The sequence below is a fragment of the Columba livia genome, chromosome 7 (assembly GCF_036013475.1).
Source record: "Columba livia isolate bColLiv1 breed racing homer chromosome 7, bColLiv1.pat.W.v2, whole genome shotgun sequence".
NCBI classification, from domain to species: domain Eukaryota; kingdom Metazoa; phylum Chordata; class Aves; order Columbiformes; family Columbidae; genus Columba; species Columba livia.
In genome coordinates this window covers 18,424,873-18,442,065 of record NC_088608.1, presented here as the reverse complement: position 1 = coordinate 18,442,065, position 17,193 = coordinate 18,424,873, and the positions used below count along the sequence as shown (strand labels likewise).

General features: G+C 36.5%; 1 protein-coding gene across 4 annotated transcripts in view; it reads left to right on the top strand.

Moving 5' to 3' along the window:
* Positions 1-17,193, top strand: part of KCNH7 (potassium voltage-gated channel subfamily H member 7) — a 228,201-nt gene that overhangs the window by 174,031 nt on the left and 36,977 nt on the right. For all 4 annotated transcript variants that reach the window (XM_065068678.1, XM_021290922.2, XM_021290943.2 and 1 more), the window contains 3 exons: positions 1,955-2,380; positions 8,692-9,091; positions 9,782-9,981. In XM_065068678.1, the coding sequence (XP_064924750.1) occupies positions 1,955-2,380; positions 8,692-9,091; positions 9,782-9,981 (1,026 nt within the window). The remainder of the gene's footprint in view (positions 1-1,954; positions 2,381-8,691; positions 9,092-9,781; positions 9,982-17,193) is intronic.

Sequence of the window (17,193 nt, the reverse complement as noted above, 5' to 3'; positions counted from 1 at the left end):
TGTGTTGTTCTGAAGTGAAACACACTGGCTGGATTTTAAAGCAGCTGCAAGAAACATGTCAAGTAAGCTTTATTGTTCTTGTTGTCTAATCCGTTTCCTTCATTGTCTGAAAATCCAGCAGGAGAACACTGATATAAATTTTATAAATAGTAGGTCCATTGCCACATATACTCACACTGATCTCAAATACTAGAAAGCATTCTTGTCAACTCACAGGTCTGAAAGTATTCAGAATGCTTAAGAGACCAAGCAATGCCTGTGCTTCAGCTTGCTGTCAGCTAGTGTGTTCAATGCATAAAAAATAGCTGGCACCATCAGCTAAGTGCAAGTCCCAGTTACAAAATAAAAAAGAGATGAACAGCCTCTACCATCACCTCAGCATGGTGCTTAATGGCTGCTTCAAGGTACCATATAATCTTTTGGATGGCTTAATAGTTTCTTTTTTCACAGTCCAAAGAAGAGTGGCTATCAACCCTGGAGTTCTCACAACATTTTCAGAGTAGAACTACACTGAATAAGAAGTGCCACGTAGACTACTAAAGTTAGGATCTAAGGTTTATACTGCACTTGCTGCTAGAAAGTTAAACAGAAAGGAGCGTGCTGACCCTTCTAATCTTGTAAAATTATGTTTGAGGAGCATTAAATTCCTCAATCTTGAAAAAGATGAAATCTCATATCCCAAACTACTTACTTCTAAACAAAAAACAAACAGAAGCTGACAGTGTTGCTGACAAGGTATTTGTCCTTCTAGTCATAATTTCATTTCAGTATAATTATTCATTTTAATTACTTTTCAGAGATCTGATTTTCTGAACAGCTTTGTTTCTAATTAGCAGGGGGGATGAAGAATAAGTAGAAGTAACTGGTGGAAAATGGGTACAAAATTTCTTGAATATGTCACTTGCCCAAATGGGTAGTAACTGAAGGTTGTCACTGTCTGATGTTTGTTCATTGGTCTGTGTAAAATGAAGTGGTGGTCTGAGTCCCACAGGATTTGGAGAGCACTTGCAGCATGGAAGGCAATAATTAAAATCATTGCTGACAGTCTCTGTAACTACACCAAGCACTGAATAGGGACAAAAATGTAATTTACCTTCTTATCCTTAAAGGTTTTGTTCCTTCATGTCAGAGTTCAGTCAGACTGGAGGAAATTTGTTTTATCTGGTTCCCACACTATTCTGCTGCTTTGCAACAAAGCAAACATCTCAGCTTCCAGAGCCAGCAAATCAAGCAGTGCATACAAACATAATCTCTTCCAAATAAAATTGAAATCCAACTTAGATAACACTAACAGATAAAAAAAAAATCCATTCTTTTAAAAGAATGATAACAAGCTTTAGGCATTGACAAAAGTAGAACTGGAGCAAAAGGCAAAATTTCAGTAGTATTCTTTGTCACACAGCCTCAGTGAAATTTGTCTGTGCATGAAAGGTTTCCACATCGCGAAACGCAAAGTGCAGATAGCTGTCAAGGACACTCACAGGCCCTTCTCTAACTGTTTTATTTCTGGCTGCCTAAATATTTTCTGATTAGCATAGATTCTTTTGTAGTGAATTTAAGACAACGATAATAGATTTACTTTTGGAGAAGAATACAATATCACTGCAATAAAAGTCATTCACTGGTCATGAACAGTCTGGCAAGGTTGCCATGTGGTGGATAAATTAATATAATTATTTGTTTGATTATGTAGATTTTCTGGGCCAGACATGCCACTTAATGGTCGCTACAGGGAACAAGAATCAACCTACTGTGTGAAATTGTCAAGGAATTTATTTGACCTGGCAGAGATTCTGAATTTCACAGAAGTTTAGTTTGCCTAAACACCAACTAATTGAATCTTAATCCTCAAAGTTACAACACATTACTGTCTAAGTTTGTCCTGTATTTTCTAAGTTTACTGAAAGTAGGAATACACTGCCTGATTATTGACATGGTATTTTTCTTATTCCAGGTTCTATCCTTAGGGGCTGATGTTTTGCCAGAATATAAACTCCAAACACCTCGCATCAACAAGTTAACCATATTGCACTACAGTCCTTTCAAAGCTGTCTGGGACTGGCTCATTTTGTTACTGGTAATATACACGGCCATATTCACCCCTTACTCTGCTGCCTTCCTTCTGAATGATAGTGAGGAACGGAAGAGAAGAGAGTGTGGATATTCTTGCAGCCCGTTGAATGTTGTAGACTTAATTGTGGATATTATGTTTATCATTGACATTCTAATAAACTTCAGAACAACTTATGTAAACCAGAATGAAGAAGTGGTAAGTGATCCAGCAAAAATAGCAATTCACTACTTCAAAGGCTGGTTCCTAATTGACATGGTAGCTGCAATACCTTTTGACCTGCTGATTTTTGGCTCCGGCTCTGAAGAGGTAAGCTTAAATGACTAAGAAATCTTAAATCTTAAATTTGATCGTTACTACTATAATGTGTATAACCTGATATATTTTTTGCTTCTCAGTTAATAGGCTGTTTAGTAGTTCCACTCTGTCTTTCTAAGTTAAAGTAAAATTAAATCTTCCTTAGTAGAATAAAGTAGAATATTAGCTTTCATTGATGGGAGAACAAGTTAAATGATTCTCTACCTTGACTTCAGTAAGGCATTTGACACAGTCTCCCACAGCATCCTACAGCTAAACTGAAGGAGTGCGGTCTGGATGACCGAGTAGTGAGGTGGACTGCGAACTGGCTGAAGAAAAGAAGCCAGAGAATCATGGTCAATGGGGTGGAGGGTAGTTGGAGGCCTGTATCTGGTGGAGTGCCTCAAGAGTCAGTAGTGGAGTCTATATTATTCAATATATTCATCAATGATTTGGACGAGGGAATAGAGTGTACTATCAACAAGTCTGCTGATGACACCAAGCTGGGAGGAGTGGCTGACATGCCAGAAGGCTGTGCTGCCATCCAGCAAGACCTGGACAGGCTGGAGAGTTGGGCAGGGAAAATTTTAATGAAATATAACAAGGGAAAGTGTAGAGTATTGCATCTGGGTAGGAATAACCCCAGGTTTCAGTATAAGTTGGGGAGTGACCTATTAAAGAGCAGCGTAGGGGAAAGGGACCTGGGGGTCCTGGTGAACAGCAGGATGACCATGAGCCGGCACTGTGCCCTTGTGGCCAAGAAGGCCAGTGGCATCCTGGGGTGTATTAGAAGGGGGGTGGTTAGTAGGTCAAGAGAGGTTCTCCTTCCCCTCTACTCTGCCCTGGTGAGACCACATCTGGAATATTGTGTCCAGTTCTGGGCTCCTCAGTTCCAGAAGGACAGGGAACTGCTGGAGAGAGTCCAGTGCAGGGCAATGAAGATGATTAAGGGAGTGGAGCATCTCCCTTACGAGGAAAGGCTGAGAGAGCTGGCTCTCTTTAGCTTGGAGAAGAGGAGACTGAGGGGTGATCTTATTAATGTTTACAAATATATAAAGGGTGAGTGTCATGAGGATGGAGCCAGGGTCTTCTCGGTGACAACCAACAGTAGGACAAGGGGCAATGGGTTCAAACTGGAACACAAGAGGTTCCACTTAAATTTGAGAAGAAACTTCTTCTCAGTGAGGGTGACCGAGCACTGGAACAGGCTGCCCAGGGAGGTTGTGGAGTCTCCGACTCCAGAGACATTCAAAACCCACCCGGACGCCTTCCTGTGTAACCTCACCTAGGTGTTCCTGCTTCAGCAGGGGGATTGGACTAGATGATCTTTTGAAATCCCTTCCAATCCCTGACATTCTGTGAGGCTGTGATTCTGTGATTCTATGATTCAGCTAGTATTTTTCAATTATACCATATTTGATACTCTCTTTACAAATAATAAACAAATATATCATGTAAGAAGGATCTGTTTGAATGCTTTTTCTTAAGAACTTCTCCTTTGATTTGCTAGTTACTTTATAAAAACTGCTCATGATACATATAAGTGTTGTGTTGGTATTAAAGCATTGATATATATTTTTTTGTGATCAAAATCTTTAGATCAGATGTTTACTCAGTGTAAAACAGATTAGTTGTAGTGAAAACTACACCAGTTAACAAAAAGATATGGCTGTTGTCTATTTTATCAAGAATATGGACTACCAAAAGAAAGAAAAAAAGTTTATATGAGGTTAACCTTGCCAAACTTGACTAATGTCCTTACCCTGTCTGTTCAATGGATTAAAACAGGATTCAATATATGCATCCAAAAATTGCACAAAGATGTATAAAACATACGCTGTGTTCTGGATACTTGACCCAGTTCTGACTCCTGACAGAGAATTTTATTAAATTTAAGAAGGGCTAAAGTTATAGCATATTTTTTTTTGTGAAAAGTGAACTGATAAGCAGAGAATTGGGGTTTTTCATGGTGCATAGAATACAGCAGTTAAAAAAAAACCAACTTAAAAACCAGCAAATAAAGCAAAATATGAACCATTCACTTTCCAAAGGACACAAATCCATTTCTTAAAATTAACATTTTGCACATATTGACATAAGGGAAGCAGACAGTTTTGTTGACCATATGTGCATCTCATTAACTGAGAAGAGAAAGATGAAAACTACAAATTAATCAGCAGCCTTTAGTATGAAAAGTTACTGATCCTACTGTATGCCTCCCTGCCATGATGCAGAAAATGCAAAAACATTTTCATTTTAAAATTTATGTATTTTTATTAGTAATTTGTTGTGTCAGCAAACATTTTTATGTCCACTCCAAAAGCCTGATCTTAAATCTGAGCATACTCTAGGTATCCTCACAAATTAAATGTAAATTTATTTAAATATGCCTTTAAGGGTTATTCTAAAACAATTGGCACATTCCTACACGCACCTTGAGTGTCTTGAAATTTTCAGAAGTAGGCTGAATGTCAGTCACGCTTTTCTGAAACTCATTTTCTTAGTCTTCATATAATGAAAATGTTTTCCTATCTCACATACTTCTGAAAAATCATTATAATAATGTTGTCTAATTCAGCAGTCATAGAAATCAATAGTAGTATTCCTAATCAATAGTGATATTCCTACTAATTTGAATGACTGTACAAACTCAAGGTAAATGAGGAATCTAGAGAAACAGTTAGGTAATAGCACACAGTAGAAATGATTGTTTTTAAAGGAATGCAATAAGAAGAGAGAGAGTAAGATAAAGGACAGACAGAACATGTTAATAGTTCTCTTACCAAAAGATAACTTTTCTATTCAGTAGGTGGCTAAAAACCTCAGAGATTCAAAAGAAACTTTGATCACCTTTTGCTTTCATTATCTGTTGTAGGTCTCAGTCTTTCTGCAGATTTTTTTTCTGCGGTTTTGATAGCACAGACACATGAACAACAAATGTTTTGACAATGGCATTACTTCTAACTTGGACCACATCATTCCCCTTCAGGTGTGGTCTGCACCCCTTTCTGATCACTGAGCACTCATCACTGCCAAAAATTATGTTCAGTGATTCAAAATGTGGAACATCAAGAATTACAACAGGGACCAATTCCAAAGTTCATTGAAGGAGTGGCCTTTGGATTTGACCCTGAACATCATTCTTCCACACCTCCCCTGTTACAGACGTCCTTAAGAGTAAAGTGCCAGGTGCTAAGGTGATGCTAAAGGAATAACTTTAACATAAGATAATGTTACAGATTACTAGCAAACAAGTACCTTCTGGCAGGTGAGTACACATATACAAAAGCGTGGAACCTGGAACAGAAATTATTGGACCATGTAATGACTTTTTCAGTATTGCAGATGTAATTAAATTAATTCTTTATTCTCTTGAAACTTAGTAATTGAACAGTTTCACTATCTGGAAAAACTAGTTTGTTTATCTAAGCAGCAATTAAACTACATAGATTATGACCAGTTCACCACACCATTATGACCTTTCTCTCTCATTCATAGTATTGAATGTGTCAGTCACTTTTACTAAGCTGCTACTTACTGCAGGTTTGCTTCCTACATTGCTACATATTTCTCCAATGATCACTTTGTGACAGTTTAGTAAGAAGAAGCAATCATAAAACTGTCAGAATGGAGCATTTTTCATTTAATAGATTCTTTTTTAAAGTCATAAGGGTTATCTTTTTTATGAAATATCCCTTCTTTGTTGTCCAGAAACTCTTTAGATAAGAACCCCTACAAATGATTGTATTGAAGAGACTTTTTATTAAACAACATAAGCTCCAAAGAGAGCTCCATGTGTGCTCATCCAGCTTTAAAACACCTTGATATCAAACTGAGTCTAGGAAAGGCAGGAGATAATAGTCCAAATACCACATACAGCACTATCTGAATGTTTCCATTTGAGCCATATTTTGTCAGCCGCAGAAAAGCAACAGAGTAAGACAGTTAACTTTCCAATTTCTAAAATAGGGAACTAATATAATTTTGATTTTTTTTTTTCCATTGAAGCAGACTCAACACAAAATTATTATGGCTGATAGTAAACCAGATGGTTACCAGACAGGGCGAGGTGGGTAACTGATAGAGTAGGACCTTTGCCTCCTTGGGTGCTGTGCTGAGCAAAGTATTCCAGCAAACCAAGGAAATTACATTGCATGAGGCACAGTTCTGACACTAAGTACTTCTGTCACTGGCCAAGTGACACATGGGAGGTGGACTGTTACTCTGTGAAGGCCACATCTACACTGAGAGGTGGACAGAATGTAAAAGTACACCAAAACCTAGGGATCATGCTTTCTGCCCCTGCTGCCAGCTGTATTGTAATGTCAAAGCCTCTCCATTGTGTCATAGAAAATTCCAACTCAGGATGTTTTTCTTGATGGTTTAAAGCATATCTAGTCTCACTTATGCTGATTTCACCCTGAAGAGATGGAGTCTGCTTGTATTATACACCTCCAACAGACCCCAGAGCTCACACTAAGCATGGGATCAACACTGAAGATGCATAATATAAGCAGGCTCTATTTAGGAATTGGGTGGAACACTGTTGACATATTTTCAATTCATGATCTACCTTCTGATCTGTTTAAGGGGCACTGTAAGAATATGTTGCCTCTTCCATGGTGTACAGTTATGACTAACTCTGTAATAAAATGGTTCCGACACCCATTAAGAACAAACATTAACTTTTCAGAAGTTTGCTCTTTTTCTTGAAGGAAAATAAATATTTAAGACGGAACAACAATGAACAAAACAAAACAGGAAAAACAACAACATCCAAAAAAATAAAGAAAAGAAAAAAAAAAGCAAGTAGTCATTGGCAATATTCACATGCTGAAGCTCAGCCTCAGCATAGCTTTTTAGAGGATATGGTCTTTCAGACTGTTGAGGTCGCAATCAATGAAATAGCCTTCTTTACGTGGAAATGAGAAATTCACCCTGAAATTGTTCACTGTGATGTTAAGTCGAACCAAGGAGTGTTAGCCAGTGTTACCCTACATTATCCTCTTGCTCATTTACTCAGAAAATATGAACAACATATTGAGCTGTCTGCTGACACATGCAGCCAAGAAAGCTTCTTCTTTTGTTCCAAGGACTTTGGGATTTTACTCAGAAACATGGTAAATGCAAGGCTATAATAAAACATAAAAACTAGTCTAGTACTTGCTGAAAGAAAGCTTTAATGTGACACATACTACCATTAGCGTGGTTTGTAAGGTTCAGAAAACCTTTCCAGTTAAGTGTTATATAATATACATGCATATTAAAAAGAAAAAAAAAAAAGAAGAAAAACTTATTAATATTAAATCTTATTCAGTCTTGACATTTACTGAATACTTTAATATATGTTCAGACTTAATGGAGGGAAAAAGGTAGCTATGTTCTTTTTGAAATCGAGTCATGACTATTGACAATGTTGTCGGTCTCTTTGATAAGGAATTAACAAGTATGAAAATGATTTACTGATTGAAAATTGTAAATTTACATTAATAAACTTCAGCTTCCTTTAAGAATCAGAGATCAGAGCCTCAAAGAAGCTGCAATGAATCATAGAGCAGGTCTGCACTAAAAAGCTTGAAATTTGTTCCTGGTTTATAACTGATCCATATTTTTTTTTAATGGTATAGTACTTTTCTTGCTGGCTTCTACCACTACACCTGCAAGCTTCATCATGAAAGATGCAAAAAGATTAATCTCACATCTGGTAACAGTAACTTTCCCGTGATTTTCTATACATCTTTTGGCTGTATGGAGTATTCTGATCATTAAAAAGTGTAGAAATATTTGCAGAATAAGATACTTACTCTGTGAGGCATTTCTGCCCTATTCCTTCTGTTTTCTAGAACACGTGCCACAGCATTGCAAGGAGTCTCTAAGGACTGAATATAGTCACACAGCTTTGTTCAAACATCATAAATACTTATTACTTACAAGACCAGTCACATAATTATGAGTAGTTCCAATAACTTACAGACTTAAGCATGCCAAAACATCATTAATCTAATGGATCGTTTAAGCTCATTAGGGTGTATTGAAGAGTCCAGATCAAGAATACTATTCAAAACGAAAGAGTATTCAGCAGAGGACAACTTTAATATATCTTAATTTAAAACGCTCATTTCTTATTGTTTTCTTCACTGTTTTCATAATAAATTTGACAGTTTTAAAAAATGAAATTAAGATTACATTGAAATGGGTTAATCTACTGATTTTGTTGGATCCCCAAAATAGTGGAATTTGCACTCGTTTATTTATGCTGGCTATTCAAGAAATACATTTGCTAACAGAGAAAATCAATTTCTCTTTATATCTTATTTTTACAGACAACAACATTAATAGGTCTTCTGAAGACAGCTAGACTGCTGCGTTTGGTGAGAGTAGCACGGAAATTGGACAGATATTCAGAATATGGTGCTGCAGTTCTGATGCTCCTTATGTGCATATTTGCACTAATTGCACACTGGCTTGCTTGCATTTGGTATGCCATTGGAAATGTAGAAAGACCTTACTTGGCTCACAAGATTGGCTGGTTGGATTCTTTAGGAGAACAATTAGGAAAGCAGTACAATAAGAGCGATGCAAGCTCTGGACCATCCATCAAGGACAAATATGTTACAGCACTTTATTTTACCTTCAGCAGTCTGACAAGTGTAGGATTTGGAAATGTGTCTCCAAACACCAACTCAGAGAAAATCTTTTCCATCTGTGTCATGTTGATTGGCTGTAAGTAGTCTTATCTGATTATTTTTTTCCTTTTTTTCTCAGTGTTTGAACAAATGACTTAACAGTCTAAGCTAACAAGGTTATAAACATGCAGCTGGAAGGGCAAATTCCCAGAGAAAGCAATGTTATATGCAAAAATGTGTCGTGAGTCATGCAGTGTCCGGATGCAGTCAAGTTGCTTGACTACTCAAAATCTGTTATCCAAACTGTCAGAAGTTTTGCATTGTGTATCAGTGTCTGTAATCAAATCCTGTGTAGAGCAGGAAGCTGAGTTTTGAGTGGATTTAGGAAACTATAGCCCATCATTTTTGGATAATCATATTTTATTTGTTGATTTAAACCCTGAACCTATAAATGTATGTGCACCTTCTTAACTCTGTGCTTTGTTCTTGTACTTAATCTGAGTTCCTAGTTCTTAGTTCAACCGAAGCCCATAAAATTAGATGAACCTAACTTACAACACTAAATTGAGGACTACAAATCTCCAAAGATAAATATTACCAACTTGATTATGATCAGTTGATACTGATAAAATCAATCAATAAAAATCTTCAAGTAAATCAATACCACATTTCTGAAGATGTTACTAGTCTCAGCTGTTTTGCATACAAGGTGCAATATAAGAACAGTTGTATCACCCCTAAAACCTAATGATATGACTTCAGTAAGTTTTGTTTCTATTTAATCCAGCATTAATGTACGCTAGTATTTTTGGAAACGTATCTGCAATAATCCAAAGACTCTACTCGGGAACTGCACGTTATCACATGCAGATGCTGCGAGTAAAGGAGTTTATACGCTTTCATCAAATCCCCAACCCTCTGCGGCAGCGACTTGAGGAATACTTCCAGCATGCATGGACATACACCAATGGCATTGACATGAACATGGTATGTTGTTTTATTTTTCAGGCATAGATACAGAGGAATAGATAAATGCATGAGAGATTAAAAATCTTCATTATTTATGATCTGTAAAAGAACAAGCTTCAGAAGGTGGATACATAGCAATTATTGAAAACCAAGCCATTACAAGCTTGGCGTCAAAACAGCTGCCTAGATTATTGAAGCTACATCAGAAATCTAAACTCTCACTATGCATGGGAAAGCTTGAGAACTGCAGTTGACTTTGATAAGCTAAAGAAAAGGTAAAAAACCAAAAACAACAACAACAAAACAAACAAACAAACAAAACAAAAACACATAGGTTTCTTATTTCAGCCATAGCTGTTCCAGAATTTTGTTTGCTCCTCCACCTGATTTTACACTTCCAGTATCAAACAAGAGTACCTTTGTTGGTATCTACAGAGTTACTCTTCTATCAAACCTGTGGAAATCAATTATTTTTCAAAATCCTATACAGGGGGTGGGTAAAAGAGAGGAGCAGGAGGGTGGATTAGCTCTTTTCAGAATTAAATATTCTAGTCATATGATAGTCTGAACAATAGTTCACTTCCATTCACAACCACATATTTCTTCACTGAAAGTCAACCCAGTACTACTAACTATTTAGCAAACCGCAGAATGTCATTTCTAGGTGTCAAGGTACAACACTCATATTTTCTGGTTTTGATTAAAAAAAAAAAAAAAAAGAAAAAACTAACAAAAGAACCCAAAGCAAAGAAACAAAGTGTGGATGCTTCTTACAGAAAAATACATTACGTGGCCAGCTAAAAAGGAATAAAAATCTGCTGATGAGCAAAAGTAAGCATCTATCTCTCTGGCTTATAGTCTGGAGACCGCAACATTTTTTCTGAAAAGCTGACACAGGTTTGAAGACACTGAGAGCATTGTGCATCTTAAGGATCTGTGAATCTGTCTCTAAAAGGATGCTTTCCAGAGCTATCCTGAGTTGTAGATTAGAGACTTTGCAGAGCTTTGCATAAAGTTAGCAAGAAGAAGAAAATTATACATTTTTGTAACAATTTAACTGGAAATGAACTGTCAAAATTTTGACATAAATTCAAACAGCTTTCATGTGGTATCTATACATACATTTGTGAATGACTGACAGAGTGGTACACTTTAATGCAGTAAGCAGAAATAATGCTGAATCACTGACAGCTTAACTTTATGGTCACCATTAAGTAAAGTAGATCTTAAAAGTAAGACAGCAAATTAAATATATTGGGCTTCACGTCTCTCTTCCACGAGTGTCCCCTCCAAAGGGATATTACGCTCAGCGCAGGACAAGGACACTTGCGCAAACCTCTGCCGGGGATTACTGTAGTGGATGCAGCATCAGCAGCTTCATCCTGCGTGGCACTGAATGGCTCTATCTCCTGCCGATGGCAATGGGACTGTGGGGTACTCAGTGCTTTGCAGGATCAGGGGGTGCAGCCTGGGCCTAAGGTAGCTCATTGAATTATTTCTGAAGATATTACAAAACCATGTATTCCTTGACTAATTCATTATCAGTAACGGATGTACTAAGAAACCTGTTTTGCACAAAATAGTAAATAAAACTGGATATTGTCAGGGTAAAATCTGCATAATGCAGGAAGTGGTGCTCTGGAATTAGTCTTGGATTTGCATTAACATGAAATACTAACTAAACGGATTAAACAGCCCATATTCTGCAATATGATTGTGAGGCAGTATGGAGGCTTTGTTTTAAATAAAACGTGAAAAAAACCCAACGAGTTTAGTATCTCGTTTTATTATATTTTATTTCTTATTCTGTTCACAATTCTGTCCCTCAAGTTTCATGGCAGTTGCTTAATTTTCTTTAAAAGTGAGTTTATTACACTTAGTGCAAGGATAATATAAGAATTGTGTGATTTATGTTGTACTTATGAAAGGTTTATCTCTTTCCTGTCTGCTTCATACCTTAATACATGGAATAACACCACCCACTGGTAAGAGCAGGAGGTATTTATATCAAATTTAATTCCAATATAAAGTGTGGAGAATATCCATGTTATCTGTTGGGTTTAGAGCTTGGTCAATGCTTTCTAATTTTAATTGCAACTTTTTGCATGATGAAGGGATAGATAACAAAGGGAAATAATCCAAGTAGAATAAGATGTGGGGCAAAACGGTTACTAAAAATTAGACATTAAGAAATGCTAAACTAACCACATTTATTAATCGCTGTTTTACCCCACAACTCAAATCATGCTTCTCTGCCCAAGAAAGGTCATGTGCATATTGGTTTGCATTAGATAGTTGCTCTGCAGGAATGTCACTCTGACAAAGTTGCCATGCTGATCATTCTGCATTTTCCTTTGCGTGAATGCTCTTAGTTCAAACCGTATATGCATGTTAGCACAAGCACCGATGCCGTTTTCTTGGCTATAAGCCATCTGCATATGAGATGGACTTGCATGCAGTATTAACTTAATTTTGCATGAAATATTTGCATTTACACACCAAAGGGCTAATACTGTCCTCAGACAAATGTGTTTGACTCCTGTCAATATTTACTGGGAGTTTTCTGCAAATGTCTGAAGGCAGATTTTGATCCCATGTCTTTCTTTTTAATTTCATGACTGAAAACTGAATAAAATTCGAAAACTCAGTCCTCTTTCTCTTTTGAAATATGAAATGCATGAACAATTTACATTTTACATATATATATATGTACATGCAATACATACACACATACTCATACATATATATATATAAATAATATTAGGGAATGTTTCGAAAGATGTTTTTAGTTATCATAAGTAATATACTTAAGAATTCAGGAAAAGTGAAATAATAAAAAAAAGATTTTAACCTCAGGAATAATACTGCACTAAGACTAAATAAACTTGATTTCCTAAACAAATCCTACACTTTTAATGAAAATCCAGAAGATAATGCTTTATGTTCATCTGAAATGGCTAAACATAAAATTAGCTTTAAAGATCTGCTGGTGAAATATGCTGAGAACATTGTTTATTTGTTCATTTGTTCCCCTCTGCTTCATTTCTACATCTCTTTGATTATGTTTCATTGCATAATGTATTTTGATATAAATAGTTCCACATAATTATGCACGGACTGGATAAACAGGATTTGGGATTTATTTTAATCTGGATAAAAATCTTGAGTCTATAGAATAAGCATAATTTAAATCATATCCCTGTGGTATACACTGGCAAAGTTAAATTACAGAAAAATTATTTGCAGTGTATATTGTTTCATGAAATATGTCACTGGTCCTGAAGATTCAAAGATACTATTTGTATTTTTAAAACTATCCTGTTCTGTTTTTCCTAAACTCTCTTTGCCTTCTTTTCCACCCTTCATTCCAATGATATCAGTCCAGCACTGATAACAGCATGCCTGTGATGCTTAACCTAAGAAGATGACATATTTAGTGTTTGAGATCCTTTTTTAAGTTATGCATGTATTTTTTACTATCTCTGTCCTCCCTCTTCCTCTCCCCGCCTTCTTTCCATGGATCTTCTGTGCATCTGAATAAAGAGTCTAAAGAAGTAAATAAGTGGGACAAGCTTTGGAAAGTGTTTAGGCAACTGTACATGTTAATTAAAATTTTGGATGTGGGACAGTTTCCTTTTTAGTTTGGGTTTTACCCAGTACTATGAAAGGGGAGAGCAAGTCAGAATTTTTATATATAAATTTATGGAACCTTCTCCTGTGAGCATTCAAGCAAATTGTTGATTTCACACCTGTGATAAGTTTTCTTGGTCACACTGATCATGCAAGTAGAGCAGAGAGCACACCTAACTTGAAGGTGCAGAACCAGCAATGCTGCTGTATCAAATAAAGGCCAGGTTCATCATTGCTTTGGTAAAGTTCCTTTGTGAGCAACTGGCCCCTGGTCACTGGATTACACCACTACATTTGTCACTCTTGGTCTTCCTTCCACTGTGATGATTTCTAATGACCAAAATATTTATATCAATAGAACTATTTCCAGTAATACTCTTTGAACCAGAAAATTAGAAAAGTAAATTAAAATTTCAAGAATAGCAAGGAGTTCCTTATACCATCAGAAGGGTGATCCAAATTAGAAGTGTTTGGAAGAAAAACTAGTAGCAATTGGTTGAAGAAAGAGAATATGTAATCATCATGGGAAGTGGTACTGCTGTTTGTCTGTATGTCATAATGGAAATCATAAGACATATAAACCTATCAGAAAGTACCTCAGATATGATCAGCTGTAAAGCTGTTCTTCTATTTTCCATGACAAAACCACTTTAAAAGCACTAATGTCTACATTTAATCAAGTTACAGAAAAGAAGACGTCTTAGGAAAAAAAAATACTTTAAAGAATGTCAATCTAATTGCAAAGTGATCCTTTATCAGTTTCTCACTGATTTGTGTTTAGTAGTCTAATGTCGCAAAAACAAGAGTAATTAACAATTTTTCAATTATCATTATACTTTTGGAATGACACAGAACTGGTCAGCTTCAAACTTCTACAGGCAACAAACTTTACTGTGGATGAGGAAGTCAATAAATAGTCTAAGAAACCAAAATAATTTTTGTCCTACTCACCCAGCAATGTAACATATCTGAGAGATCACCTTTCAGATGTACTTGGAAACTGTAATAAGGTTACAGATGATGAATTATCCACTGCAGCTCCACTAGTTTCAACATTAAAATGTCACACAATCTGTGTCATGGCAATGACTGAAAGCACAAGATCCTAATTTCTTGATTAGGTTGTCAGACTTCAAATCTCATTGAAAGATGAATTAACTCATCATCACTCACTGCTTCTGTTCTCTCTCAACCATTGTAAGGACCTCCTTCATGTCCTCCAAACAACAAAAAAACAATCAACCAAACAAATCTGACTGCAAAATTTTCCTGTATGAAAAGGATGAATGATCACAAATAATCTTTATTCTATATGGAGCTCAAGAGCTGCTGGAGCAGAATTATCACCACCAGTGACCTTGTTCATTCTTTTCTAAATGGTGAAAGCTCTTAGAAACATTTTTGGCCTTCTGCTAATAGCAATAGTTATTTTCTGTAATTAACTATCACATAAATCGTACATTCTAAATTCTTTCTAAAGATGGAACTAGGCTGAATCACAGAAAGTTTTATCCTGAATTAAGATGTTATTGAAATCTAAGAGTCAAATATTTGTGACAGAACTAAATCCCACACTACTCTTGCCATCATAGGGAACAGCTAGTGGGGGACAGACCCTAATTCAAAATCTATGCAGTGGGATTTGTGCAGCTAAAGTGTATTAGATTAGTGCTCAAATTAGGTGGCAGAAAGATAAAAATTAAAGACATATGTTATTTCACAAAATATATTACTTACTATGAACTAATTTGACTCATTCTTACAGAACAAAGACAGTTAATTTTAAATATAAATCCCCACTAAAGTGAACTCTACAATGCATGGGTTATACTCCCTGTAATGAGTTCAAAATTTGTTGTTCAAATTGTTTGAGAAGTTTTATTCAGCATTTAGTGATGCCAATGTCAACATATCCTGAGATCTATATTACACAGATAAGATCCAAATAAAGATTAAGTATGTGTTGTCTACGACACAAAGTCTATTTATTCCAGTCTCTTTCCACCTTCAGCTGCTCAGATTTTTTGCTGGATTAGTTTTTGTGTGTATCAGTTTCTTAAACCATTCCACAGGGAGAGATCAGGACAGGGCAGGAATAAACAGGTAATGTGAGGAAGGACCCAAATTCCTCTTTCATGTTATGCCAGTTTAAATTGTCAGATTAACTAGAGGGTCTACCTTTATCTTTCCTTCTATATGCTGGATACTTGCCACTCATAAATAAGTCTGAATCTGATTCTAGGACAATAAAACTTTAGCCAAAATGAGTTTCAACACACCCCAAACAGATCCGCAACACACAAGAGCTCGCTTGTGCTCTCTTCAACTGCTGCCTGCCATTGAGTGCTTTATCTCACCTATATTTCAATAGAGAAAACATATGACAGAAGATTATATGCAGAATTAAAGGAATATCTTTGACTGCCAGACTGCAGGGACTGGAGGATCTCTCATACTAGGAAAGGCTGAGAGAGCTGGGACTGTTCAGCCTGGAGAAGAGAAGGCTTACAGGGGATGTCATCAATATGAACAAGAACTTGAAAGGAGGGTGTAAAGAAGAGGGAATCAGACTCTTCAGTGGTGCTCTGTGACGGGACCAGAGGCGATGGGCACAAACTGAAACAGGAGGTTCCATCCAAACATCAGGAAACACTTTTTTACTGTGAGGATGACTGAGCACTGGCACAAGCTGTCCGGAGAGGTTGTGCCATCTCCAGCCTTGGAGATGTTTGAAAGCCATCTGGACATCATCCTGGACTACCAACTCTAGATAACCCTGCTTAAGCAAGGAGTTTGGACAAGATGACTTCCACAGATCCCTTCCAGTCTCAACCATTCTGTGATTCTGTTGGTGTAGAATGTGATGATATTTCCATGCTTAATAAGAATTATTATAGCTAATATAATTATTTGCTTCAGCTTGGATGCTTCTAAATATTTTCTGTGGGACTGATGTCAATACCTCTTCTGGAACTGAGGCGAAAAAATCTAAAAATTGTCATGAATCTTATCATTCATCCAAACAAAACAAAGTTATCATTGCCCCAAACATTTTACAGTTGTTTGAAGTTACAGCACACAGATTTCTCCAATTCTATGGTCACAAAGGTGTCTGATACATGTATGAGTGATACCCTAATGTAATTTTGAAAAAAATAAATTAATGAAGCCAGACTCCCTCTCCACTTTTGAAAGACCACATTCATCAAGGCAATTTGAATTTTGTCCCTACTATCCTCACTTATTCCTCCATGAGCTTCAATTGCTTATTCCACATAAAATGTTTTACTTCTCACTGAATGATGCTTTCTTCCTCTCTAAGCATGCCAAGTAGATAAACCAATGTTATTCGACCTGGAATAAGTTTTATTCCAGACAGGAAGAGAAGACTGAATTTGGAGTTGATAACCGTCAAAGAGTGACAACTGGAGCCTATGGTCACGACATCATAACTGGTTTTGCTTTTCCTTTTTTTCTCTTTGAAAGGGGGAAGTGTTGAGGCTCATCTTGTTTCTTGTTACATTTCTTGTTTAGAAGATCTCCGTCTATTGAATTATGTATGAGCTCTGATTCTAACTATTATTCTAACCACGAGAATCC